This window comes from Oenanthe melanoleuca, chromosome Z, assembly GCF_029582105.1.
Source record: "Oenanthe melanoleuca isolate GR-GAL-2019-014 chromosome Z, OMel1.0, whole genome shotgun sequence".
NCBI lineage: Eukaryota > Metazoa > Chordata > Aves > Passeriformes > Muscicapidae > Oenanthe > Oenanthe melanoleuca.
Genome location: NC_079362.1, coordinates 51712219 through 51739746, shown reverse-complemented (window position 1 = coordinate 51739746; position 27528 = coordinate 51712219). Strand labels below are relative to the sequence as shown.

At 34.6% G+C, this 27528-nt stretch overlaps 1 protein-coding gene across 3 annotated transcripts in view; it reads right to left on the bottom strand.

Annotated features, from left to right (window-relative positions):
- The window catches only part of FCHO2 (FCH and mu domain containing endocytic adaptor 2), an 82019-nt gene that overhangs the window by 14468 nt on the left and 40023 nt on the right, over nucleotides 1-27528 (bottom strand). The window contains exons 10-19 of one of the 3 annotated variants that reach the window (XM_056514474.1): nucleotides 25943-26015; nucleotides 22940-22964; nucleotides 15500-15554; nucleotides 13165-13343; nucleotides 12588-12602; nucleotides 12160-12184; nucleotides 11448-11490; nucleotides 10428-10522; nucleotides 5946-6049; nucleotides 2937-3066 (exon numbers count right to left, since the gene is read on the bottom strand). In XM_056514474.1, the coding sequence (XP_056370449.1) occupies nucleotides 2937-3066; nucleotides 5946-6049; nucleotides 10428-10522; nucleotides 11448-11490; nucleotides 12160-12184; nucleotides 12588-12602; nucleotides 13165-13343; nucleotides 15500-15554; nucleotides 22940-22964; nucleotides 25943-26015 (744 nt within the window). The remainder of the gene's footprint in view (nucleotides 1-2936; nucleotides 3067-5945; nucleotides 6050-10427; nucleotides 10523-11447; nucleotides 11491-12159; nucleotides 12185-12587; nucleotides 12603-13164; nucleotides 13344-15499; nucleotides 15555-22939; nucleotides 22965-25942; nucleotides 26016-27528) is intronic. The other 2 variants (XM_056514475.1, XM_056514477.1) reach the window with 2 other exon arrangements.

Genomic DNA, 27528 nt, shown 5'->3' with positions numbered 1-27528 from the left:
AGTTTTGGGCCCCTCAATTCAAGGAAGACATTTTGGTGGTGAGCATGTACAGAGAAGTGAAATGGAACAACAGAAGGGTCTGGAGAGCAAGTCATATGAGAAACAACTGAAGGACCTCAGGGCATTTTGCCTAGAGAAAAGGAGTGATTAGGGGGATCTTCTCACTCTCTACAGCTGCCTAAAAGGAGGGTGCAGCAAGGTAGGAGACAGTCTCTTCTCCAAGGCAGTCAACAACAGGAAAAGGAAATGGCCTCACGCTGTGCCAGGGGAGCTCCAGGCTGGACCACAGCAAGAATTTCTGCACTTAGAATGGGCTGCCCAGGAGGTGGTGGAGTCACCATCCCAGGAGGTATTCAAGAAATGGTGATCATTCAATGGCTGGACTTGATCTTTTCCCAACTTTCATGATTCTGTCATTCTATCATATGAAACAAACATAACTGCTCATCCTGATGCTGAAAATCATAGTTTTGTTGCCTGGCTGATGACAGTACAATTCAATGCAGCAGCATTCAGCTTCAGGGTTTTCTGCGTCTGCTGAGACGTTTCAGGTGGAAGAAACAGAACTGCATGAAGGATCATCACTTCATCTCAGCCTGCAGCCCAGATCAAGGCTCCAGCTCTATCACCTTTGGCAGTGATGGCAAACCTGGCTTTAATGCTCTGCCACCTGCCTCAGCCTGATAACCACTATCAGCCCCTAAGCTGTGCTGACACAAGAGCTAGTGACATAACCATGCAAATACCTTCAAGGTGCAGACCACGACTGCAGAACAAAAGACTGGATCATTAGTCATAAAAAGGGCAGAAGAATAAAGCTAATCAAATGGTTTTAGTTCAGTTTAGGAACAAAGATCCAGAGAGTTTTAATACTGGCTAAAAAAGCTGACATGAAAATAAAATTTATTTAAAAAAATACTACCTTTTTTATGTCTGTCTTCTAAGATTTATATTATATGAAAATATAGAAACATTATTCCTGCTTGTGTTTGGTGAAAGAGAATTGTCAAAGTAAAAATATATTCACTTTACTTGAAAGAAAGTAGCAATGACAAACTGAAGAAGCAAGGACAAGTTTCAGCTTGTTTACGGAGCAGGCAAGTGGATAGAAGAAGATAACATTATATAAAAGTGGTTACATAAGTCTTGGTGATTTCAGCAATATATAACTTATTACATAGTTGAGATGCCAAGCAAGTTGTATGTGCCAGATACCAGAAATATCTGGAGAAACTTATTTCAAAATAAATACAATTTTATTAGATGTAGTTTATTAGGATGATTAGTTAAGACATAAATGTGCTTTGAGTACAATACCTGGTGGTGTTTCACAAAGCTTTTCAATTGTGGGAAGATTTCGAATGAAAAGATCATCGTCTATTACATTTAAATGAAACAAAACATCGCAAGAAAACAAAACATTTCAAGCAAAAATAGATGTTAAAATTATTATTTAAAATATTTTGCAAATTAAATTAAAGCTAAAACATAGAGGAAGCACTCAATTACGTATTCCTTCAAGTTCACTTGGAAAAAGATAATCAGAGTCAATTCTCCATTATTCAGGACAAATGGGGTAAGGGGATAACACTGGATTGTGCAAAAGTCAAAAGAACACAGAATGTATTGCAAACTATATCCTCATGCCCCAAAGTATTTCAGCTTTTTGCACTGCCCTTCCCATTTTCCTGGGAAAATGCAATCAGTGTATATGGAACTGGCCTTATTTATTTTTCCTAGGCCAGAATAACCATGTCAAACCTAGTGTCAGCACACACCTCCTTACCTTCTGCCTCACCTCAAGATTTCACTCTGCCACTGTTTCCAACAACACACACACATATCTCCCCAGAACTGGGGATATTGATGCTCCTGCCACGAATTTTTGGTTCCTTGACCCCAGAGCTGAGACCTGAGGATGTGAGCCTGGGTAGACTCTGGCAACCAAAATATCAGTTGTGTCTCTGTGATGCTTCTCAGCATTTGCGAAACTGGTGGACACTGAACTGCAAGAGCTACTGTTGGGCAGAACTTAGTAGCTTTTCTTCTGCACAGGGTGGAAACAATTCCACTGCAGAACTCCCACTATGTGCAGCAAAGGTGCTCTTCTGAGCTGCTGACCCTGAGTGGCAACAATCATTGGCAACAGTAACACTTGCAGATAACTGAATGATAACTTAACAACTCGATTTAGCTTGTGGCTAAAGGTGTTCAGGAATTAAACAGTTCAATACAACTAAATAAACAAGTTAAAATGTCTTAAGCCCTGTCCTCCCCAAACTAACAGAAAACCCCAACTAACTGAAATCTCCTTTTGATTTATGATAATCAAATATGAAAACTGAAGGGTCTTCCTTTAAAAACAAGAGTACACCTGCTGCTGAAATTAGTGGCAGCACATGAAGACTTAATTTCCTTTTCATCTTACCCTTTCTTGTTTAATTATTTGTTATGTTTTACTGCTCAGCTTATATTTTTAACTAACTTGAAGAAAAAGACGCATTAGATTTATTTCTTGGAAACTGCAATTATGGATCAACAAGCAAAATTAAAAGAATGTAAAAGAACTCAGTTTCATGAACATTTGTATTCATTCAAATCTTTCAGTGTCCTTAACCTATACAGTAACATCTTCTGAACAAATATATGATAACATGTTGTACTTGATGAGTATACCAGCATTCCAAATAAGAATTCATGGAATGTTAATTGTGAATAATATTTCACTAAAGAACATTCCATAACTGGATCTCATCTAATTTAATCTACTTTTCTGTGTCTCAGTGTCATTTAGAAGCAGACATTGCAAAGGATGCTTGAAGTACCTGGACTCCCATATGAAACAACTAACTGCAACAATGGCTCTCGCAACAGGTGCAACCTAGTGGCTAAGTAGTGCTATTTCTCAAGTAAGATAAAATGGTTAATTAACTTACCAACTGTAGGTGTATTTGCTGCACTGAGGGAAGCAGAAGAGGATATAGAAGAAATGCTCTCTGCACGTGCCAAAGGAGCTGCTGGAGGTGGACTTGAGTTAGAGGTCAATGGAGGGCTGAATGGCCTAGGCTGAACAAAAGAGATCACAAGAATATAATATAAAGTGGGTTTAAACTGATGAAAAAAATATTGCAAATAGAAAAGTTCTTATCTCATGTGCTAATCAACTTCATGTTTCTCAACATGGTTTCTTTAATGTTTTATCTACCCTAGTTTTTAGTGTAAAACAGAGAACCTGTATTTTTCATTGGAGTAAATTCCATTATTTCATAGATTTTAGTCTTTTTTGACAGAGTCTAATACAGAGTCAAGTCTAATATATTTGAATATGCAACAGCCTGTCAATAATAATAATATAAGATAGTATCAGAAACTAAGACTACAGCCCTGTGTATGTGTGGCAAATATAGATTTAGAGAGCTAAAGCAGAGCTACTAATGAATTGGAAGCAGAGAACAACTAAAATAGGTGTGACTGGAATACAGGAGCAAGAGAGGAATAGGCTATAGGACCAGGGTTTTTTCAGCCTGGAAAACAGAAGCCTAAGAAGGGATTTATTAGCAGTCTCCTGGTAGGTAAAAAGGGACATACAAAGAAGTCAGTGTCAGGCTCTTCCAAGAGATGCAAGAGCTACAGCAAAGAAGTGCCAGCTGGAAAAAAGTCCTTGCAACCTTGCAGTAAAATCCTGGGACAGGCTGCCAGATTGGCAGATTGTCAAATCTCCCATTCTGAAGATTTTCAAAACTCAGCATGTGCATGAGCAACCTGATACAGTTTTGAAGTCAGCCCATTTTTTGAGCAGGTTCGCCAAGAGAACTTAAAAGTCTCTTCCACTTTAAATCTCTGGATGGTTTTAGGATACACTTAACTGTTAAGGTATTTAACTAATGCTCATGCTGGGATTAACCTATCTGAAAGGTGCTGAAATCCCTGAAGCATCATTTTGGCAGGATAACTGTAGAATCCCAGGAGATAAAGGGCTAATGTGTATGTCTGAAACACTGGTATCTGCAGAACTGTGGAACCAACCAAAGATTGATGGTAACAACAGACAAAGACTGTTGCTAATGATCAAGGACTGTTGGTAATAACCAAGGATTTTTGGTACTAATAGACAAGGCCTGCTGGTAATAACCCAGATCGTTGTTAATAAGCAAGGGCTATTGGTACTAACAGGCAAGGTCTGCTGATAATAACCAAGGATTGTTGGTAATAACAAATTGAAAAAGAACAAGATGTGGCTGGAGAAGGGGCTGTGCAGTGGTAGGCAGCACTTTTTCATGACAAACATCCTATTCTGGCTCCTGCATATAAGCACAAGTACAGGTACAGCTCAAGTGCAGGAATGAGACAGAGAAGTGGGCATGGACTGTAGGGAGGGTGGATCAAGACCATGCACAACACCCAAAGCCCTCTGACTGTATTCCAGAAAGGTCTAAAAGAATGAACTGTGCATGATGATCAATTTGCATAGAAAACAAGAACCTTAGCTCTAAGGTGGGGAAAACGTGTCTATAAAAATATACCCCAAACAAGGTGATACCTCCAGGACATTTCATCAGCTGAACCAGAGACTGATCTCTCTTTCCCCACTTCTCTCTCACTCTTGCTGTTTATTTCATATATTCCTATACCTCTTCCTTTTCTATTCTACCTCTTTATCCTGAACCCACAGTCATATGCATATACAGAAGGTCAGGGACTAACATACCAATTTCCAGTGCATAATTTAATAAAATAATTTAATAGTAAAGCTTTGTGAGTTTTGTAGACCCTCTGACTTTAGTCATTCCTTTTGACCACTACCATTTGTGAATCTGGGGTGTTTCCTTCCCCCTAAGGATGGGATATCACAATAACTTTTTCTTCCCCATTCCATTGCACTTGTTGCTTTGATAGAGACTAGGAGAATTGTAAAAGGAGTTAATATAATGTTTTCATATAATGAAGACAACTGACAACCATCTACTTGTACCCAGATTATAGGAAATTTCAAAAGCAACAGTATGAAATGAGTGTTCAAGATCATACTTTATAGCAGAACAGTACCATATTTAATTATGATAACATGAAGAACAGACTCCTTGGGCTAAGAGCAATCACTACAATTCTATATAGGAAAGAAAAAAGAAATTTCAAAACTAACTCTGTTCTGATCCTACAGAAAAGCTAAAAAGTTTGAAAATATCTTATCAATTCTGTCAAAGCTGATGAGAATTTTGTTTGTACTAAGAATTTGGTGAAAGTATCTTGCTACTTTGAAAGTCAGTAAAAGGATTTTTCCACAGGAACATTTTTCCAAGTCAGGAAATCAAATGAAACTGCAGAATACTAATATTTACAGAGGAAATTAGGCATGGCCTAGTCTGATACGCTGTTTGGTTATTTGCATTCTTTACCACATTCCTTATCAGCAGGTGACCTCGTACTGCAGGCACATACAGACAGTGCACAACTTCTCACTATCCTCACAGGCAACTTCTGTGATCTGCCACCTACCTTCTCCACAAACCAGCACCAAGTGCAGGGAGAAGTCACAACAGGGCTACTTCTGTCAATATACAACTGTAAAAAACCCCACTCATTTCTCAAAGCTTTGGTGATTTCCCTAAATCAAGGAAGGTTTGTTAATAACTTCACTAGTATTTTGCATTTTAAAAACTTCAATCTTATGCATCTTTCATTATCAAATTACTGATCTGCTCAATTAAAAATACTCAACTGATGCAAAAATTATGGTTTGGACCTTTGTACTTGTGTTAATAATTACTTCTTGTAATAAGATACTTATCATAAACTATTACCATGCCTATTTGGCAATGTTGAAAATCTGCTTATGTGATTTCTTGAACATAGCCTAGAAAGTAATTCCACTATAACAGTGTAAAAGAATGGTGTATCTGAAATCAAGTCAAAATGGCAAACAAAAAATAATAATCAATACATACTATTTCATTAATCCCACTAAGTTTCCCAGTAGACAGCTTTGGTCTTGAAGCAGGCCTTGGAGGGGGTACAATAGTGCCCACAGAAAGAGGAGTGGTGGGCCTTGCTGAAAGAGAGCAAAGTTAAGAAAATATTAGAAAGATCGCACTGTACATACATAGTTATTTACTTGAGTAGAATATCTGATATTTCTACTAGAAGTTCCTATTGTACAACTGCCATGTTTTAAGAGTTACCACAAATCATAAGTGATTTTAAAATAGTGCCACGTGATACCCTGAAATGTACATCTAAAAGTGCATCATGGACTTTCTCACTGCTCTCAAGTGATTTTATATCAATCACTCTTGGAAGCTTGTATGTAAAAAGAATTGGTTTTGGAAATGCAATTAATTAATCTTTGAGATCTCATTGCTGTCTGACATCCCACAAAAATACATTCCCATTTCTAGAAAAGCAACACTGCACAGTTAAGAGAAAGCAATGCCTTTAAGTGAATAATTTGAATTTTCTTCTTAATTCAAGCTGAATATTTACTTCACTGTACCAGCTGGTATTAACAAGCAGTTTAGTATATTTTAAGTAAGAAGATGAGTTAATTTTAATATCAATTGAGCAATAATGGCAAAAAAGAAAAATGAATCCAAAGTTTGCTTTTTGGAGTCAGTTATTAGCAAAGAGCAGTATAGAATGCATGCTTGGCATACCCTTATTTGTATGAGCACAAGAAGACACTACACTATAGTCCAGTAGTGCTGAAGATGATGCAGAAGATATTTCAGCAGCAGTGCAAGTTTCTTCAATGAATAATTGTTCATGGCATATAGAGTTATTGAAAAGGTCACTTTGATCCTCAGAAGCACAGATGTTGGAAGAATTCCCAAGCAAAGCAGAAGAGGCAAGGCAGGCATTTTCACTTCTAAAATGCAATCTTTGGGGCTCCTTCTTGTCTGTGCTTGTGTGTCTAATCATAAGAAGTTCATCAGCAAAGGAAATCCACTGACTCTGGGACTGTGAAAAACAGGATAAAGTACTGGTATTCCCTGATGGCGCTGCTGTAACACCAGATTGGTACAAAGTGCTAATGGCAAAGCCTGGTGAGGATGGGCTTGTAGACCCAGAATCTGTCTGGTGTCCAAGCAAAGACTGAGATATTCTACACCCAGGCAAATCAGTGGTAGATGAGGAGGAGCTCCTATTGTGCTCTGTTAGGGTAGCTGAAGGAAAAGGGAAGAATTGAAACTAGGACCGACAATGAAAAGATAAAAATTTCAAAATTCAAAAAAGTATTCAATATCCACTGCACAAGGATTACTAGCCAGCATGAAAAATAACTGCTCTACTAAGGTAATCCCCCAAACTCACAAACAGAAGAAAGAGAAAGCCAGTCAGATTACATATGTACTTCATTCATACTACCAATCATGTCACTTTCAATTTTTTAGTACATTAAAAAAAAGTTATTGCTTAAGGATCCTTATAACTTAAGGCTCTATTTATCACAAATTTCCTTACTCCTCTTACTTTCTACCTGTTGTGATTTAACTTTTTCTCATCTTTGTTTTTTCCTTCTTGCATCCTACTCCATTTTTGGTTCCTCTCCACAGCTTTCCGCTTTTAATTTCCTTCGAAGTTGTTTAATCAAACCTATCCTGTTTCTTCCAAAGACTTTGATTCTCTTAGCCCTAACATTTGTAATAGGAAGGTCCAACAGATTTGGCTTTCAGGTGAATGAATGAAGACAATGGAGTCACAAGATTTTGTCTGATAGTTATTCTGTCGGTAGGAATCTGTGTCTAGTGAGTAACAATATGGATGAGGCATCATCCATCTCAGTTTTTTTTTCTCTCTCATCCTATAGTCTTCTGACTGCTGAAAAAAGGAGTTTTCCAAAAGTATTTCCTGCACTTGCTGTTGCCTGTTGCTCTAGATGACAATTAAAGCAGAAAATGCAAGGTTAGTCAATTCTCAATATCTTGCAGATTGGCAGAGCTAGGAGCAACAGCAGTGACAACCAAAATCAAAAAAAGAGAGAAACACATTTAAAAATTCAGATTAAAGGTACAGTTGTCCTCTCTGCAGTGGTCCTTTTGCCATAAACAAATACATTCTCTGAGTTCACCTAAACATTAAAAATTTTAACACAGCTCTCCCTTTCTAGCAGATATTTTAAATATGATTCAAAGGCTTTAAAATACTACTATAAATGCTATTTAAAAACAATGTGGAGATGTTAAGAGTTTAAAATTTAAAAAAGAATTTAAAAGTACAAATGGATGAAAATACGGAAGATAACTAATAGAAGCATTTTTAAAATATCAAGAGATAGTTAAAAAAATGTCTGTTGTGTTTGTTCGAGATTACAAAATTAGCTTAAACTTCTAATAAAGTGGGATTATTCATGGATGACCAAAGATTACTTCTGTGCTGCATAAACCACTGTCTGCTCCAATACCAAGGTAGTTTAAGTGTTCAATGATTAACACAGTTATTACACATTAGTTCAACAAATGTTTAAACTGTAAGAGGCATATGCTGTATTCCACACAACTAATGTATGTCATTTAAATTTTGGATTGAGATTTTCAAAAATGTTAAGCACTATCTTACTACTAACCTTCAAGTTGAAGAATAAACATTGATTTCAAGGAAAATACAATCAGATAAGTATTTTAAAAAAACTTTTAGATCTAACTTGCAACTCAGAAAGCATTAGAACTCAATTTAAACAACATGACCTACATTGATCCAATTTTTTTTGCCCCAAGTGTATTAGAAATTTGTTGTATTTTGGAACACTTACTGTCTATTTCATTCTACAGATTATTTCACTAATGTAAATATCTTAGTTAACTCCTACAATCCTTGAAATAATTATTTATCAGATAAAGTTTGCCGAGGCACAGATGTATCTAAACTTAAATTATGCCCACAAGACCCTCTATAGCACCAATTTCAATAAACTGGAGTATGAGGAATTGGGTAGATGATTCCTTGCCAGATACAGCTACAGAGGATACTATGGATCTCTGTCATTATTCATCAACCAGAGACTACTTTCTCCACAGTTCTGCTGCCAGGAGGAGCTGGATGATTTCCTCATCTGCTTTCACTTCCCATCCAAGCAATGGACACCCAAATATAACTACAACCACCAGAACAACTTAAGTACCCTCTGCCTTTCTCTGCAGACTGCAACACCAGACCAAAGCTATAAAAACAGAGGATTTAAGAAAGCACAGTTTCTTTTCAGAATATTCCAGTAATATATCTTTCTCTAGAATTTATTCTTAAATGTGTTACCACACACATGGTGGATTCAATTGCCAATACTACAGACTGATTAAGTCAGGGTGAGAAAATTATGATGAATTCTCTAAGCCAGATTTGTTAAAACCATAACCTTTAAGGAATATGTAGTGAAAGACGAAGTTCTACTTAAAATCTGAAGTGTTACAAAGTAATGCTGATTGCTGCTAAAAGAACATTATTTAAGCCAAGAAATAACACCAGTTTTTCAGAATTCTCCTATTGTCACATGTAATCTTCCTTATTGTTCTTCAATATGCATGATCAAGCACAGAAGAAAACCACTAGAAAGCCATAATCATGAACAAAGAAGTGAAGGCAACCTTTGGAATGCAAGTACTTAGTTTAAAAAAAAATCAGCAAATACACTTCCTTTCTCAAGTGTATGGGAGGAGAAAAGTGTCAACATTAAGAGAAAATTAAGATGTTGGAGTAAAGACATACAGCAGGTAGACTGAAAAGAACCATGGAATTATTTTTTGCAAAGACTGGGTTTCAGGAAAGCTTGCCAACTCTAATATTTTGCAGCCCAAAATTCCTATGCAACACGTGCTCTCTCCCTCCATCTCCCATATACTCCACACCATCATTTTTTTCGCAATATCACTGCTTTCAGGACCTCAGCTTAATTCATGTCTCACTCCTGTCATTTTTATCCATCCCTCCTTGGATTATGCCTTCACATCTAACAGAATCATGCCTTCCTACAGGAAACAAGTTCCTCACAGCAAAGCTCTGCAGTGCCTTTGTACTACATAGCCCAGTTGACTTTCCTGGAAAGAAGAGATTCATCCCCATTCATTGTGCAAGCTCAGCTTGTCTCACAGTTGCTGCAACAACCTCCATTTAATCTCCCAGCCATACCATCTGAAGAAAAAGGATTACATTCTAGATGGCGAGCAATTATTCAGTAAGTATAAGAAGACAATGAAAAAAGGCAGGAACAAGATAGAATATTCCTGAAGTATCTAGCATTCCCTCTTCCCTCTTGCTCTCTAGCTTGAAAGCCTTATATGCTGCATTCTCAGTTCTGTAATACTTCTAAGACAGTATATTGCTTTATAAAATTCTATCATTTATGCAACAAAGCATGTGCCCTTGCAATAACTGAAAAAAAAACCCACCAGAACATCCAGAAACATAGCAAACACAATTTTTACCATCAAATATTTTACCTGAAGAGGATGAGGATGCCAAAGAAGCTGAAGAGGATGATTCAAGAGAAGTGCTGAAGAGTGGATCCCATGCCAGGAAGTCACTGTTCCCCTTTCTATATTAAGAGTTAAAATTTGAATAGAAATGGAAGATTTACGCATTCATAAAAATCACAAACTTCAGTAGTAGTTTGATAATGTAATAACTATAATAATCACAGAATAGTTTGGATTTGAAGGCATCTTTAAAAATTCTGTTCCAACCATGCTGGCATCTACTATACCAGGTTGTTTAAAGCCCCTTCCAGACTGGCCTTGAACACTTCCAGAGACAGGGCACCCAGAACTTCTCTTGGTGACCTGGTTCCATATCTGGTTTCACCAGACCTCACAGTAAAGAATTTCTTCCATATATTTAATCTAAAACTACTCTCAGTTTAAAGCTACACCTCCTAGTCCTATCACTATGTAACCCTCAATAATATGATAAAAACATTTGATAAGTAAGTCTATATTAGTCTTTGTATCTAAAAATAAAATAATTAGTCAAAAGTTGCAGGTCAAAGAACTGATTTACACATAAGGAGACTATCCTAGCCAACACCTTGGTGAAAATTTGTGTGTGGACGTACGCCATAATGTCAATTAAACAACTGTAATTTTTGAGACCTACATCTTCAAATTCATTTACTTCAGCATATATACACATAAGCAATGTATGCAGATCAGTGTAAATTTGTGTTTTGCTATCTTAAACACTTTACCATGGAACACTCTTGGATAGAAACTAAATCTGTCATATTTAAAAACATTTTGTAGCCATCTAATTATAAATATCAACTGAGATTGATCACAATATATCAAATGTATTAGAAGGGGAAAACAAATGGAAATATCTATTGATACATTTAGTCTTATAATGCAATAGAGGTACAACTTAAAACAGGACTCAGCTGTCATTTCTAATGAGTTTCTATGTATTAGAAAAAAATCCCCAAATTCCTGCAAAATAGCATTTGGTAGAATTTTAAATTAACTTACTCAGTAGCTGGAGCAGAAAGTTTTGATTTTGTTAACTCTTCACCTACGAAAAAGACACAATATTATCACTAAAAGTGTGAAATACAGAATAAAAATTTAATTTTCATTGTAAAAAGATAGTTAATGTTGGCAGTTCAAAACAAATTACTATTAAAATGGAAAAAAGAAAATATAGTATTTCTGATAAGTTTAGATATTCCTGAAATATGAGAAGACTACACAGGTGCCCTTCATAAGGAAACTTCCTCCTTGAATTATACAGTTTACATCAATACTGTCCTTCAGCTAATCTGGCCTGGTTTCCCACTGGCAAAAACCCCCCAACCCTGAATAATAGAATCGAATGCTCTATCCTCTGTGTTGGTATTTTACATCATACGCACGATATGCTTTGCTGGTTTGTGGATCATACTAAACGTGAGCAGGTGGAAGGGTTTCACGAACTTGCACAGCAGTTTTTTCTATGGGGTAACCCCTTTGGCAGCTGGATGTGTTTCTCACTACTGTCAGATACAGGTTTATTTCATCTCCTCAACAGGGAACAGCCAAGTACATAGATAAGGAAGAACTATATAAAACTAACAAGCAAAATATTTTGTTTAATTTAAAATACAGATTTAAGAAGTTTATGCTCCAACAATTAAAAAAAAAAAAAAAAGAGATTTTCTTTCATTCTATGTTGAAAAACTAACAGGCTAAAAGATTCACTTACTGGACGAATTTTGATTCATTTGTGCCTGAAACAAGAAAAAAAAAATTAGGAATGAGTTCTTCTACTGTGAAATAAATCACTTAATAGTCTCAGAGTTCTTATTTCCACTCAACTTCCAATGAGATATTTTGTTTTCAATGCCAGGCAAAAACGTCATGAGCTTGCAGGAGACCATGGAACATGAGCCTGGACAGAATAACCTGTGCACACCTGCCTCCCAGTATGAAAATGAAGGAATAAATACTATAGAGCTGACAAAGGGAGCAGCATTTTTAAATCTCTTTACTGTCGGGACAGAAAATGAATCAGCCTATCATACAGTATAGATGAAACAAAACATTCCTCATGTTTCCCCAATAAGTCCCCTCACATACTACACTTACTTAGTTTTAAATGCAAATGCAAATAAAAAGCCATTCTCTACTTACAGGACTGTGCCTCTGCTTTCAAAATGAGGTGAGGGAAAAAAGAGAAAAATTATTATTTTAAAATGTTATGTGCACTCTTTTCCTTAATATCAGAACTAGTGTTATTCTGATCTGAATACTGTACTAGCATACCCTAATATTATTTATCATCTGGTGGTACAAAGATTATTCCATGAATTGGCAGGAAAAATCAATAAAGCTGCACTGCAAATGTTACATGTATCCTCATTATATAATCTGTTTTAAAAGACTTCTATGTTAGCGCAAACTAATTAGCAAATTATGTTAAAAGCAACACCCAGCTAACTCTAAAATGTAATTGAGTATCTTATGGTGTCAAGAGCACAAAGACACGAACCAAGCACTCAAAAGACTCACAGGAAAGTTTAAATACGAGAAAAGTACTTAGTGTTATACTGCAATATAAAAGTGCAGTCTAAATATATAGGAATATAAAGTGTACCAAAAATAACCTAGTGCACAAGAAAAGAGTTATTGAACCTAGAATAAATTCTGAACACTACATTTTCTTTACCACTTTTCTACACATCAAAAATACAAGGAACAAAAAACTTACAGATATTGCTGGAGAAAGAGTAATGTTCCCTATGGATACTTTTAACTCATCCAAAGAAGGCATAGTATATTGAGAGTTGTTATTTGGCTGGACAGGTTTTATTTCCACATGGAACCTCCTGGGTTCATCATCTTCAGAGTCAGAATCACTGGATGAATAGAAATGGTTCTCTTTGGTATGTTTTTCTCAGTTAAGGTAGAAATACCTCAGTCATCTGCTTAATCTGCTTCATAATGTTTCTCCACAAAATACTCATATTAAGTGTCCTCTTTGTGCACTTACATACATCCACTCCAAAATTCACAACTCACAGTTAAAATTTACAGGTTTATTCCATTTATCTTCAGAATGATAATTCTGTTCAGAAAAACATGATGCCATATGGCTGAAGAATGGCAGTAACTGCCATATAACTGAAAAACTGCATATTCGAAGGCATGAGATTAAATTTAGGATTCTAAAACAGCAATTTCTGCATGTAAAATTATAATTAACAGGACTCCAACAGGGATTCTAACAGATGTATGAAAAATGTAGAAATCTTTTAAACCAAATAGAAAAGAAAAGCCTAAGTTCTTTAATGAGCCCGTGGTATCTGTACATAACATAACATAAACAGTGAAGGAAAGAGCAGGACCCACTGTTACCTGCTCCTTTTATGGTGTGGCAGTGAAAATTTTGTAAGAAAGGATGCCAGTTAAACAGAAGGCTGCACAGTAAACTGAACAATGTCAGCTGCCTAAAATATTGCCATCATTGGATAAAAAGGAATTACAATGACATCTCAGCCCCCAAAATAAGAAAAATAAGCAGCTCTTTATACGCACAGGAGCCACACTGAAGAAAAACTCTGCAAGGCCCAAGCTAAGTCTTAAAAACTGCATTTGTTTTGGCAAGCAAAATTCAGAAATTTCCCTCTACAGAAACACAAAAGTTTTGTACCACCTGGAAGAAGTGTACACATTCTCTAAGTCAGTTCTGTTATTTTCACCTGAAAATATGACAGACATTTGCTTTAAATTCCTTCAAACTATTCCCTAATGAAGTTTTAAACCTGAACCCTAAAGACATTCAAAATCCTTTTCACCTGAAAGGACCTAGAAGTTGTGGTGAGGAATAAGCCAAATATCTTCATCTTACGCCTATCTCTTCCTTCAAAATGAAGCATTTACAGAAAAAGTTTCAAAGAAAAGTAATTCTAATTTCATCAAAAGATTTCTTGTCTTGAAAGTTATCACTGACCTCATGGATATTTTTCAATGAATGTATGTGTTTCCACTTGTTTCACAACAAAAAAGATAACAAAAAAGAGGATGTCTAGATGAATCATTGATCATAAGGATGAACAGTGTACACTTCTCTCTCACTTTCAGAAATACATGCAAACCATGAAATAATAGTCCTCTTAGAACTGGATAAAAGTTTGTCACTTTTATATCAATTTTGTAAAAATGAGATAACCCCAACTGCTTTTATTGTTTCATGACTCTTCCATGTGGGCAACAGAGGCATATTCTGAAAATATGAAAACAAAGTTATGATGATGAACTGCCTAAAAGTTTTTGCAACTTAAGGTAATGGTACAGCCTAAATTCATCTTTTATCTGCAGTACCCAGAAAATTCAGTGAATACATTTCCAAAAATTAGCTATCTTGCTAACATACTAGGCTTGCTTAGATTTATGGTAACTATTCCAAGCTCTGAAGTAGAACTTTCCTCTACGGAGGTAGGAAAAAAAATAGACAAAAATTTTCCTCTAAAGCAACAGGTGAATGACAGAGAGAAATCTTGAGCCTCCATGAAGGTGACTCAGAACAAAATTTATTTTGTATATGAAAAATATTATTAAAAAGACAGTAAAAGCTAAAGCATCAACTGGAAAAAGCATGTGGTGTAATGACTTCATTAAGTAACAGAAATTCTATTTCTACACTGCTTTAGTGCTACAAAAAAAATGTGTGGGTGCAGGTATAGAACAGATAACCATTCAATACGCTTTAGTTAGCAAACTTTATAAATTCTCGGAGCTTTTCAAGGAAAAAGATCTGCATAGAATTTTGGATCTGCATTAGATCTGGCTATTTTTTTGCTTTTCATTTTTACTGTCTCTCAAAGTTCCCAAGATAGCTGATCTAATCCAATCTTTACCACTTGCACATACACATCCAAGAAAAAATATAGTTCATTTTACAAAAGCTATTAATGTAAGAATACAAGCTTGTAACATAGGCATAAATGTCATTCTTCTTCATTAACTCTTAAGTCAATACATCCTCTCTCCAAAGAATTGTAGTAACATCAAATAACTTGGCACAATAATAGCAAAAAGGATATCCTGTGTTGCTTCTGGTTTAATGCTGTATCCTTCATCATCTACATCAGGAAAGTTCTAAAAATAACAACAAAAATTATGCTATTGATAAATAACTAAAACGCATGTCATTCTTATATCAGACTGAATTTTACATCATTGACAAATTAAAATTGCATCAACTCACAAAAGTGATTTTTATTCAATATCATTACAGTTAACTGAAGTTATGATTTGTTATTCAGAAGTTGTGTGACAAGATACCTCAGCACAGAATGTAACAAAGGAAGCTTTAAATTTCCTGTGAAAACTGGCAAATTTGAAATGCAACTGCTTATACTAATCAATCACTAATGAATTACAAATTGATTAATTACTAATCAATTACTCTATCAAAAATCAACAGACAGAAATCAACATTATTTTAGCTTTAGTACTGAGTTAGATTAGGATACAATTCCCTTGACCTCAGAAAAATTTCCCAATTTTTATGCTCTCAGCTAAGACACAAGATGTTCTGATGGCGCAGAGGCAAAACCTTTCGTTAAGTACTAGTCAATATTTAAGTATGCAAGCCAAAGCACAGTTTGCAAATTCCTCTCCCCCTTGAAAAGGTAGTATGCCTGCACTGCTATTTCCGATAAGAAGATCCACAACACAGGTGTTCAAAATTTTATTCCCAAGTTTTCCATTACACATCTCCAACATTATCCTGAATCCTCAAAGCCTATAAGTATCTAGGAACTCAAGTTCTGCTTTTCTGTTTTTGCAGGCAGTTAAACATAAATTGAAAAGAGTGATGTTAAAATAACTTATAATTGTCAGCTAAGCATATAGTTTCATTAAAAAAACTTTGGGGCAGAGAGAAACAAGTCTCCAAGATAATCTAAATTTTAAAAATGCACAAACCCCCCACATCATGTATGCTACATATACGGGATAACCATGGATATGTAGATACTTTCCCCACTCAGAACCAAAAAATCCACTCACAACTTTGTATGCATAAGCAGTGCATGTGAACTGCTTAATGTCTCAGTAAATTCATCATAAAAAACCACAACCAAGGTGTCTTAAAAATGAAGTGATTTCAGCAATTACTAATATATTATAAAAATTAGAACATGTATATATATTTATAAGTGATTTATTCTAGTGTAGCATCAATTTATTCTATCAGAAAGCTGGTACTGGGAAACAATTTGACCAACAGATATGTATAGACAGTATGGCCAAAATGTTATTTGTTAGAAGTCAAGAGATATAACAAAATTACTTACACTGGTGATTTCAAGTGGACAAGAAAGGAACCTCATGACTCCAGATAAAATTTGAAGCCAAGTTTAAAGAGAATATTTCTGAATAGCTTTTGAAGTACAGAACACACATATTAAAATGATTAAAATGTGGTTATCCTTCTGTATCTTTTACAGATATCACAAATGGGATGATAATTCACTAAGAAGGATTCTCCTCCGTACAGCGCCCTAAATTTAGCATTTCTGCAATAAATGGAACTTACACATAGATCAAATTTTCTGCTAAGAAAAGTATAAGAAATACAGTCCTGTATAGATGTAAGACTGTACCAAATTAAATACTGCATCAAACTAAGGCCAAAAAACAATATTTAAGCTCTCTAGCCTTAATATATATCATATAGGTGTAATTTCTTGAAATATGTGTAAGATCTAGACTTCGCTACTAATTGTTTAATAAATAAATAAATACATACATACATACAACAACAAAAAAGTAGTAAGAGTACAATCACACGATCCAATACTTCAGCTCTGCTTGCTCAAATCAAGGTCCTTAGCTACGCTTGACCTCAAGCCGACCTTTTTTACATACCAAAAACCACTAATTAAACTTGACATCAAAGTAAACAGAACAAAAACATACAGCTATGGAGTAAATATATTTTCTTGTAATACTGCAAGTTCTGAATTCTGAAATCAATTTAGCTGTCACACCAGGTAAATTTCCATAGATCAGGATCATTCATCGTCAAGATGAATTGAAAATCAATAAAAATCTTTGAATATATATTTTTCTTACAACTGGGCCATATATGTAAAGGATACTACTACTGGGTTAACAAAGCATACACATAGCTGGCAAAACTGAATACTTTGATATAAAATTGTGAGAGAACTTAATTTGTAGAAGTTATTTTCATTTATATGATTTTTAAATTACTAAATAATCTCTACGATAAAGCACAAAAATCTTAAAGTACTTAGCTTTCTTTCTTAATAGATTCATGACAATTATTTTTCATTTTGGTAACATACTTGAATCATCTGTTTCTCAGAAACAGCCCTTTAGCATGCAGTCTGTTTTCACAACTTCATGTACATAACAGAGATGGAGACTGTACGGCTTAAGTTCTGAACATAGGAGAAGAAACTCCTTCCTTCTCTTTCAGCTACTCTATTTTACCACTTTTCAAACCCTGTATAGAAAACTTAATTTATATCTTTTTCCTATATCTAAAATTTAAATACATGTAATTTCAAACATCTGACTCCAAACATCATATACACAAATAAATAATTTGCTTTGTATTTACAGCCATGTCAGTAATTCAGATAATTCTTGTGCCAATTTATGATCACTGTTAGCAGCTGCTTTAATTAATTAGATACTGAATTTATATTTTTTTGTAAACCAATGTAAAAAATGGGTGGAAGAGATACTTGATATACCTTTGTATAGAGAAAGGCAAATTGTGTCACACACAAGCAAAATGGTACCCAACAATCTTAAAGTTAAGCAGTAATTTCAAAATGCTGTTCTTAATATTTTGAATGGTTGAACTGGTGAATGTTCTGCTTTCTGAAATACCAACATTTCATTTGGAAATCTACATTTAATAACAGTGGTAGTAAAACACAGCAACATGAGAGAGATGCATACACATGAATCAGATGCTAACAAAGACATTTACATCTACCTGACTAATTTTTACTCCCTTTTTACACTCCTACAATTACAGAACTATATATGATGGTATGGATAACCATGTATCTTAACTATGAGGCACACAACACAAATAAGACCTGATTTGCCTACCATGCTAATCAGAGGTTAAGTTCACAACCTACATGACTACATGTAGAATTTTTGAACTTCAACACACAAGACGATCTTTGCAAACAGGAGGATGTAGAGGTCTGCTTTAGTCCCCTATGCAAATGTGTAGTGGTCTTTGCAGTCAAAAAACTCCCAACAACCTCATTATGCATGTGAATTGAATTCTGCAGAAGCAACTGGAAAGGTGGACTTCCAGAAAGCCTTTCTGAGGTTCTGTTAAATCAATTAAAGATGTAGCTATAAAAGCAATTAAAGATGTAGCTATAAAAGTTTTCCCTGTGTTTGCAGTTGTAATGCATTAATTGAGATCACATAGATTTAAACATATGCCAGGAACTTAGATTGTGTACCTTTGTCTTTGCCTTGGCATATTCTACAAGCTTTCTGGGGTTAATAATTTTTCAAAGAAATAAAACATAAGGCCTTGATAAATAAAATAAAATTTCCTGTATAAGAAGCATTCTATTGATAAAACACATTTTTTTCAGTTTTGGTAAACTAAATAATTTGATAATTTAATCTGAATAATTTATTTCAGTTTCCTTGCTCTGTCCCATCTGTCATCCAATAAGCCACATCATCATCATGTCATTAGTGTCTCTGGGATACATACAAAGGACAAGGGAGGAACATATGGAGCACTGCAGCCTAGCTACTTCATTTGGCCCTTCCACTGCAACACTAGCGCTGCGGACAGGCTGGTTATCAGTCAAGATGCAAAGAACCTTCACTATGCTCCAGTTTGATTTCTTTATATTTTCTCTTCTCCTGGGATAACAACACTGGTTATGAGAGCTCTTTAGCAAGTTTTCTTGAGGGTGTGCTTCAAGATGCAGTGCAGCTGAATAGGCCACTCTATTTTTTCTGCCAGAACTCAACTGGCTTCCTGTAATCCAGATGAGAACTGCAAGTAAGCAGCTGAAGCTCATAGGCTGGAACAAGAGAACAAAAAGCCTTTCCACTTTTGACATATTTGAGATGTAAATTTGACTCTGGCATATCCTTAGGTTAAGACAGAGGCATAATATTGGCCTCTTCTCCTTAGGGTGCCTATTAACCCAAAAGACACAGAAGAAGAGAGTAGACAGTCAGTTTCTCCTATTGTTAGAAATGCAGAAAGGAAAATGGGTATTCAAAGTGTTCCTCTCTTGTGCTATGATAGAAAGCCTTGTCCTCAGTAGCAGCTATTTGAAATATGCCAGAACAAATTGCTGTGAAATGCAAATAAGGAAAAATACTTGAACTTCACTAAATATTCGGTTACACTTGTGTTGCACTTTTCAGAATTTGATGGTTCCAAATTCAACCAGTCCCCAACAATAAAAATGGTCTATAATTCTATATAACTGTAATTATGCTACACTCATATGTGAAGAAGTTAATGAAAAGTTTTAGATTGCTTAGTATGTGCTTGCATTTCAGTTTCCCATGAAAAAAACTTTCAGCATGTTGTTCTGTACATCTGTGACTCCCTTCTTAATTACTTTTGAACTTGCTGGACAATTTCAAATGGATTTGACAGAAAGAACAGAGAACTCAAAGATAATTACATTATTACAGTCTTCATGAAAATAGGCAGTGAAGTAGAAGAAAGAGATCAGCAAGCACTCCAACCAAGGGAAGGGCTGCAATCCCAGTTCAGATCTTGCTGGACACAAGTGAAACCTCGTAAAATATTTCCCGGAAATAAAAGTTTCTTTTAGACCTCATATCTTCCTAGAGAACATCTCTAGAGACACGGCAAACTCATGGGAAACAAGACATTTCAGCCTTTAGAAAAATGTTCTAAGGGAAAACCCCCATACAGAGTCAGTTTTTAGTTGATATCTTTTTCCAGTGCATACACTTTTTATTCTTAATTATCAAGGTTTAGCATAATGGAAGTTACACTATAGACTGACATATAAAAAACTCAAGAATTTTAAATCGCATGAGATATTATATTTAAACAGAGACTGCTTATTGAAGTGGTCAACCTTTTTAACAAATACCAGTTCTCAGTCCACAGCTGCCTACCCATGAGCACGAGAAAACCTCTTACAGCAGTTACAAAAGAATATTTACAGGAATTAACAATTTATTAATTTATTTTCCAGTGTATATAATCTGCCAGCTACAAACAGGATGAGTGCAAGCAGATCTGTCTTACCACAGAAAGCATCCATTTTGGGACAAAAGACATTTTTGACCCATCTCAGCATTTTGTATTTGGAAACAAAGAATACAAGTTTGATAGACTGTATTACACATTTTAGATTAGTGAAAAACCTTTCATGATATTTACTAAATAGAATGTTCAAAGATCCACAGTAGTACACAGAACTGGTGTATCATGCATAGAAATCAGTTTTTTTACATCCTTATCTCGAAAATTTGCAATATTTTTACCTTGGTGCTTATATTTATATGTAATTGAAAAGTATTATCTTTTACATTCCTTTCATGCAAATAAACAAAAGCCACCTTTTAAAAAATTATCATATTAATTATATATATGCCAGACAGGTTTTCTGTGAGTGACCAAAACTGATAAAGTAACTGGGATATCTGAAGCTGAATTTTCTGAGGTCCATTCCTCAGTATTTCCTAGCAATCAAACACAAATTATAATTGCTTTAATTTTTTTCTGTTTTTTTAATAATAGTTTTCCAAGTTCAATTTCTTGAAATGCATAATTTATTGCAATTATCCATATAAAACAAATCCTCCTAGATAAGACTGTTTAAAATATTTAGATCAGTTTTGAAAAAATAAACAAAAAGGAAGTCAAGAAGTAAAAGCCAAAAAAAATCAAAAATATTTGATATGAGACCTTTCAGAAGAGGACTCCAACCTTAAAACATTAAAGCACTTTGAACTGCTTGTTTGTAAGGGGTGAAATGAATCTCATATAAATTTTTTCACTAGAATTACAGTAATAACTTCTGATATTAAAGCATTTTTATCACTATATAGAATGCTACTTTCCTTGAAAAAAGCAAGCAGAAATTGTAGACCAAATTTTAATTTCCAAATGCGGTCATAAAATGCTGAGCGGGCGAAAAAAAACCAAAACAGTGTCAACAAGTAACCTAGATGATTATATGGTGTGCCTCATGTAGCCAGAAAGATGTCAAACCAATTTATAGCTGAGCCTTTCGAAATAACTGTTTTCAAAAAACATGCAGAACAAAATAAGCAAAACCCCGAACATTTCAAGTCAAATCCCATTCTGGTTCACTCCAATGGCTCAACTTGAACAGTCAAATGATTTTACTTCCATGAGAAGCCTGATAATTATAAGGATAGCTTATATTGTTACTTTCTTCTAAATGTAATAAAATGTTATTTTATTTAAATACAAAATAACTGTCTTGGCAAGAATTACACATTTGGTATTACACATCTTATTCTCTTATGTGGCAAAAGTTACTTTTCCCCATTTAGAAGGATAGTTTTACTAGATGTTTCAAATCAAGTTTCCCAAAACAAGTTTTAATATTAGGTACTAAAATCTCTTAGTTACCAAATAAAAATTAGAAATCCACACAATAAGTGAACTCGAAAACTTAAATTGCACAATATAATTGCCACCTAAATGAATGAATGAACAAAAAACAAATTAGTCTACAGAAAATCACTGAGATTACTCTGTAAATTTTTTCCAAATATAGCTATAGGGGGTTATAATCTTTGTTATATATTAATTCAAGAGAATATACATGTTTGCGTAAAAAGAAAAGACTAAATTAAGAAAATAAAAAATCATGAACATACTTAATTTAATTTGAAATGGTCACTTACCTGAATTAACTAAAAGCTTGTAAGACATATCACAGACTTAACTAACATGAAAACCAGAATTTTGAAATAATGAAAACTAGATCATTAATAAAGTGCATCTAGAAATGCTGCATCTAAAGCCATATTTTAAACAGTATATTCCTACACTCTATTGCCAGTGGTAAAGCAGAACCCAATCAATATTAGAAGGATTTCTCATAAGAAACAGTAGTAAGCAGAGGAATATGTCTATAAAAAGTTGATTCCACAACAAATTAAATGTTATTCTTTCTTAGAATCAATTAGCCAAGGAATTAAAACTGTAAGCTGAAAAAGACAGTAATGTATATTTGCAGTGAAAACACCTTGCTTAAAACCTAAAATTATTTTGAAACAAAAATGTATTACCGACACTTCTTTTGTACATACTGCTGAAGATCGTGTACTGCACAAAATTAACACTTTGAGGATGCTATGAAAACACTAAATCCTCTATCAAATAAATTATGTATTGCAAGGACTGTATGTAAGTTAAATTTCATGAGATTGTAGGGTTTGATAGTATTAGCATATGCATTTATTTTGGAAATAAGTCTACTTACAACTGAGTCTGCATCTGGACACTCCCTATTAAAAAAAATAAAGAAAATTTACAATTACAAAATACACAGCTTATTTTATTCACACAATTTCCCCTTTAATATTATTAATTAATTTTAAACAGTGTATTTGACTGTTTTGCTTCTCAGACTATTAAATAATCCACATTCAACAGAATGAGATTTAAATAACAGCTGACAGTTTACGCTGAAAAAACTGCAGAAGAAAAACTCAAAAGAAATGATGAAAAATGAAACTCACATATTAGTGAAAAGAACTAAAAATAATAACAAAAAGATCAAGGAAAGTGAGGAATACAACACTGTTCTGTATTAATATACTTTAAGTTTCAGGTCTTCATGCTTGATGTGTGCAATAAGTAAAAGTCACCAATTCCAGTGAAATAGCCTACCCGCAAGTGCAAAATGTTTCAGACAAAAACCAGTTCACAAAGAAATTAGTATTTTCTTCAGAGGAATTCAGACCTTCCTCTTTTAGTGTTTCATTCTTAGTTCATGTTTGTCAAGCACAATCAAGTACTAGAAGATGCTGAACTAATAACTGAGTACCCTCCTAAAAAGCGCTTAGGAATATTTTTGGAAAGATGTCTGCAGAAAGGCAGTGGTTGCAAGCACATTATTCACAAGTGTCAAACTTTTCCACTGCAACTTCAATTTGAGCAGTAGTACTTAAAATAATGAATGACACTGATTCTCTCTGATGTCTTCAGAAAGCAGAAGCAATTACATTTACAGAACGTGGGAATACTTGAGTAGCATACAAGTCCTCTCTGATTTGCACCCTGACAAATACTGATAGTGTAACTGAACAAGAGAGTTTTCATATCATTAATCTAAATATCCTAAACATGCATTTATAGAAAAATTAATGTGGGAAAAAAATAAAATCTATTGCAATCTAAAACACCTTCTCTGAACAAAATAACTGGGTTAAAGGCAAAACCCATAGTTTTTACTAAAGTGTGTTAAAAACAGGTACAAAAACATGCTAACATGGAAGCATTAATACAAAATTCAGTACAGCATGTTAAGGAAATGACAGTGAGATGAAGGATTCCATCTTCTCTGAAAGGCCTCACCCAAAAGAAGACCTATGCCACCAAATTTCTACTTGTTTTACAACTTCCATAGCAATACAACTGTTCTGAAAGATATTTTACTGCTTGGAAAGACAAAGGATATTTATTCTTTCCTTGAGAGGTGTGGTTACAAAAAGTGTCTGTATGCAAACAAGACAGCGTTAGGTACATAAAAGTTGAGAAATGTGAAATATGAGGCAAATTAATGAATATAATTCAGTCCACAATGAAGGTTTCTAAAATTAGTGAGCCAAGAGATCTCAAACAGAAACAGCAGATCTAGTATCATTCAGACGAGTACTAACAGCATCTCTCAGGATGTGTTCTATAGATGCAATGAAAACATAGCAGGTTACAAATGTTGCTGGGGTGGTAAATGAGGACATCAGGCTGTAGACAAATATACTTTTAAATCACTAGATTTATGATCACTCTTTTAAAATTAAAGAATTGGATCATGTTTATGCTATAAAGCAATATAAGGGAATTTAAGGATTGTAGATAAAAACTGAAACAACCAAATCATGCAAAGCAGTGGTTTGAAGTGCAAGCTTTGGCTAAACTAAAGCAATATGTAACAGAATGCACCCTGTGGGGTATTTCACTGAATTTAAACCATTAGTAGACACACCACCAGCGAAGGTATCAACAGTTTAAAAACTCTCTCGACAAACTGAAAAGCCGTCCAACCACAAGAGATTTTCTAGATGTGGAAAGCCTGCCCTACACAAACTAAACAAGCTTACAGATAAAGCACAAGACCAAGGGAGGACTTGACTTCTCTGTGCAGAGAAGCTTCTGATGACATTTTTATAATTTCCAGTCCCTAACAGAATCATCAGCTGCTTAATTAAATCAAATAAAATACAGACCAGCAATCTATAGCTCTAAAGAGATAATAAAAGAAGTATTAGGATAAACACATAAATGAATCCTCTGTTATTTATTTGTGACATTCTAGTTAATTTAGTAGGTATGGTTTAATGCAAGAATCTCTGTAAAAGCCTATGGCACATATTACATATGAGATGGATATCATGCCGTTATATATTTTTCTTTCTGATCTCAGAATCTAATCAGTTTTGTAGACTGTGTGAATATAGAAACAAAATACTACTACCATCTGCTGCTCTTAGGTCATGAATTTTTCTGCAGTATGTTAAAAAAACTAACACTTTTAAAATGCTTTAAAAGTAATTTTTAAATGTATGTATGCAGATGTTGTCTCTGGGAATATTTCTATATTGTCAGGTTTGTCAAATTGTAAGCTAACTTCTTGAGAAAATACATGTAGAAATTATGAAAAAATTATACTGACCATAAATAGTAATATAGACACTGTGACTAATTCACCTCAGAACTGCTATGCAAACTCACTTTTTACAGAGATTTAACTGCTAGAGACTGAGCACATGCAAATAATATGGCAAAGGGTATATTTGGGACATCAGTCCTGAGCTAGAATGACAGTGTTTGAGAGAGGGGTGATCATGATACACTGCATTTTTCTGTCCTTCAACAGTATATGCAGAAGTTCTTCTAACAGAAGAATAACTGAAGCTTCAATGCTGCAAACACAGCCATCCACTTTTACCATGTAAAGACATACTTTATTAGGATTAATGTGAGTTACATTATATACAATGCTGATATGTAGAACAACAGAAAACTACTTACCTATGTAGGAAAGAATGAAACATGAGTTGACCACTATGAATACACTCCTGTTTTTATTTAAGATAAAATCCTTGGTCACAAAAGTCATAAATAACTGTGATGTTTTTGTATTCATCATGTTGCTTTAAACTACTGGTATAAACTCTTTTTTTTTTTAAATATCAGCTGATTTTTATTCTCATTGCTAGTTTTCACACATGACAAGGCTTCAGGGTAGAAATATACTTACACAGATTCAGTATCTTTTTCCTTTTTCATTATTCCTGATAAGCCAAAGGGTTTCCTTTTCCGTGGTTTTATCCCTATGGAACAAATACTCTTCATTTACCAATCAAAGTGATAGATAAATGCATATTTAGCAACACAGATGTTTATGAATGCCAATGTTTTAAATGCTGCCAAAGGTATGCAGTGGAGATAGGTGTGGAGCCAAACTAAGGTAACATTATTCCAATTTGGCTTAAGTAAAATACCAGTTTAAAAAGAAGAAATCAATATAGGGTTAAACACATTAGTAACAAAATCCTTAAAAATAATTATTTGGATCCCAAGTTGGGTATACAGACAGTTTTTTAACAGACAGTTTTGCGGAAGAGGTCTCTGCTCAGAAACTCAACAGGAGCGGTTGCTCCAGGTGATCCTGGAAAGCTAAGGAAGAGAAACTGAACATTGCTTTCCCCAGCTACTGCACTTCAACATCCTGTCATTATTTTCCAGTGTGTTCCTGGGAGCTACAAGCTTCTTTCTTTCCTCAAAAGTAGGATCTTGGTCCTGTTAAAAACAAGATTGTTTCTTGGCCTTCCAGCTGATGTGAGTTCATGATTTCACGGACCTATATCCAGCTCCAATACTGGTTCTCACTGAGCCTGGAATTATACTTCTTCCCTTTTGTTTCTTCCCTGCTTTTAGAACTAGATACATACAGTACTGAAAAAAGTTTGCTTTCATTCCCATTTAATGTACTAAAACTAAAATACACTTAAATATTCTCTGACTTACTGCCACATCTGCTTCTTCACAATATTTGCTGAGGCAAAGCAGACTGACATAGAAAATGACTAAGTGCAAGCATCTGATCCAGCTAGTCTACAATTTGGTTTTGATACATGATACTATGGACAGCATGTTTTTGTCTTTTCAGCAGAGTGGTAGAAATAATTTGGTTTCCAAAATTAAACCACTGTCAATTCAAGCATTTTGTTATATTTACCTTTATACAAATACCTTATATGGTGCATAAGGAACCTCTCTGCGCCTATAAATTTTCAATAACTCCAAACTTCTCAAATCAGGTAGCTGTAGAGTCAGTAATATATACTGAGGCACATAATTTTCTCCAAGATTATTTTTAAATGTCTGGTCTTTATTTTTTCTCTGTGCTTTATGCAGCCCAAAACAATGGCAAATGGAGCACGAGAGCAATTTCTGAACATGGATCATCTCTGTTTCAGTTAGAAGAGATTTGAAGGTCTCAGCTGAAGTCTTGGCAAGTTAAAAGCTTTTGGATGCTATAGCTGTACTGCTGACTCCTCTGTCCCACAAGTAAAGACATAGCTTATGGAAAAAAAACCAGTTCTTAACCACTTAAAACAACCCTCTAAGCAAAATAAGCTGCACCAATAAAGACTTTGCAACCATAACCTACATCAGACTTAGTTTAACAGACACAGTAAGAGCCCAGGCCATATTTTGACATTGTAAATTAAGCTACAACACATTCATAAGTGAATCAAGTCCAAACCTCTAAAAAGGCAAAACCTTAGCCAAAGCATACTTGTAAGAAACACTCAAATTGCCGGTCCTTTATGTATTAGT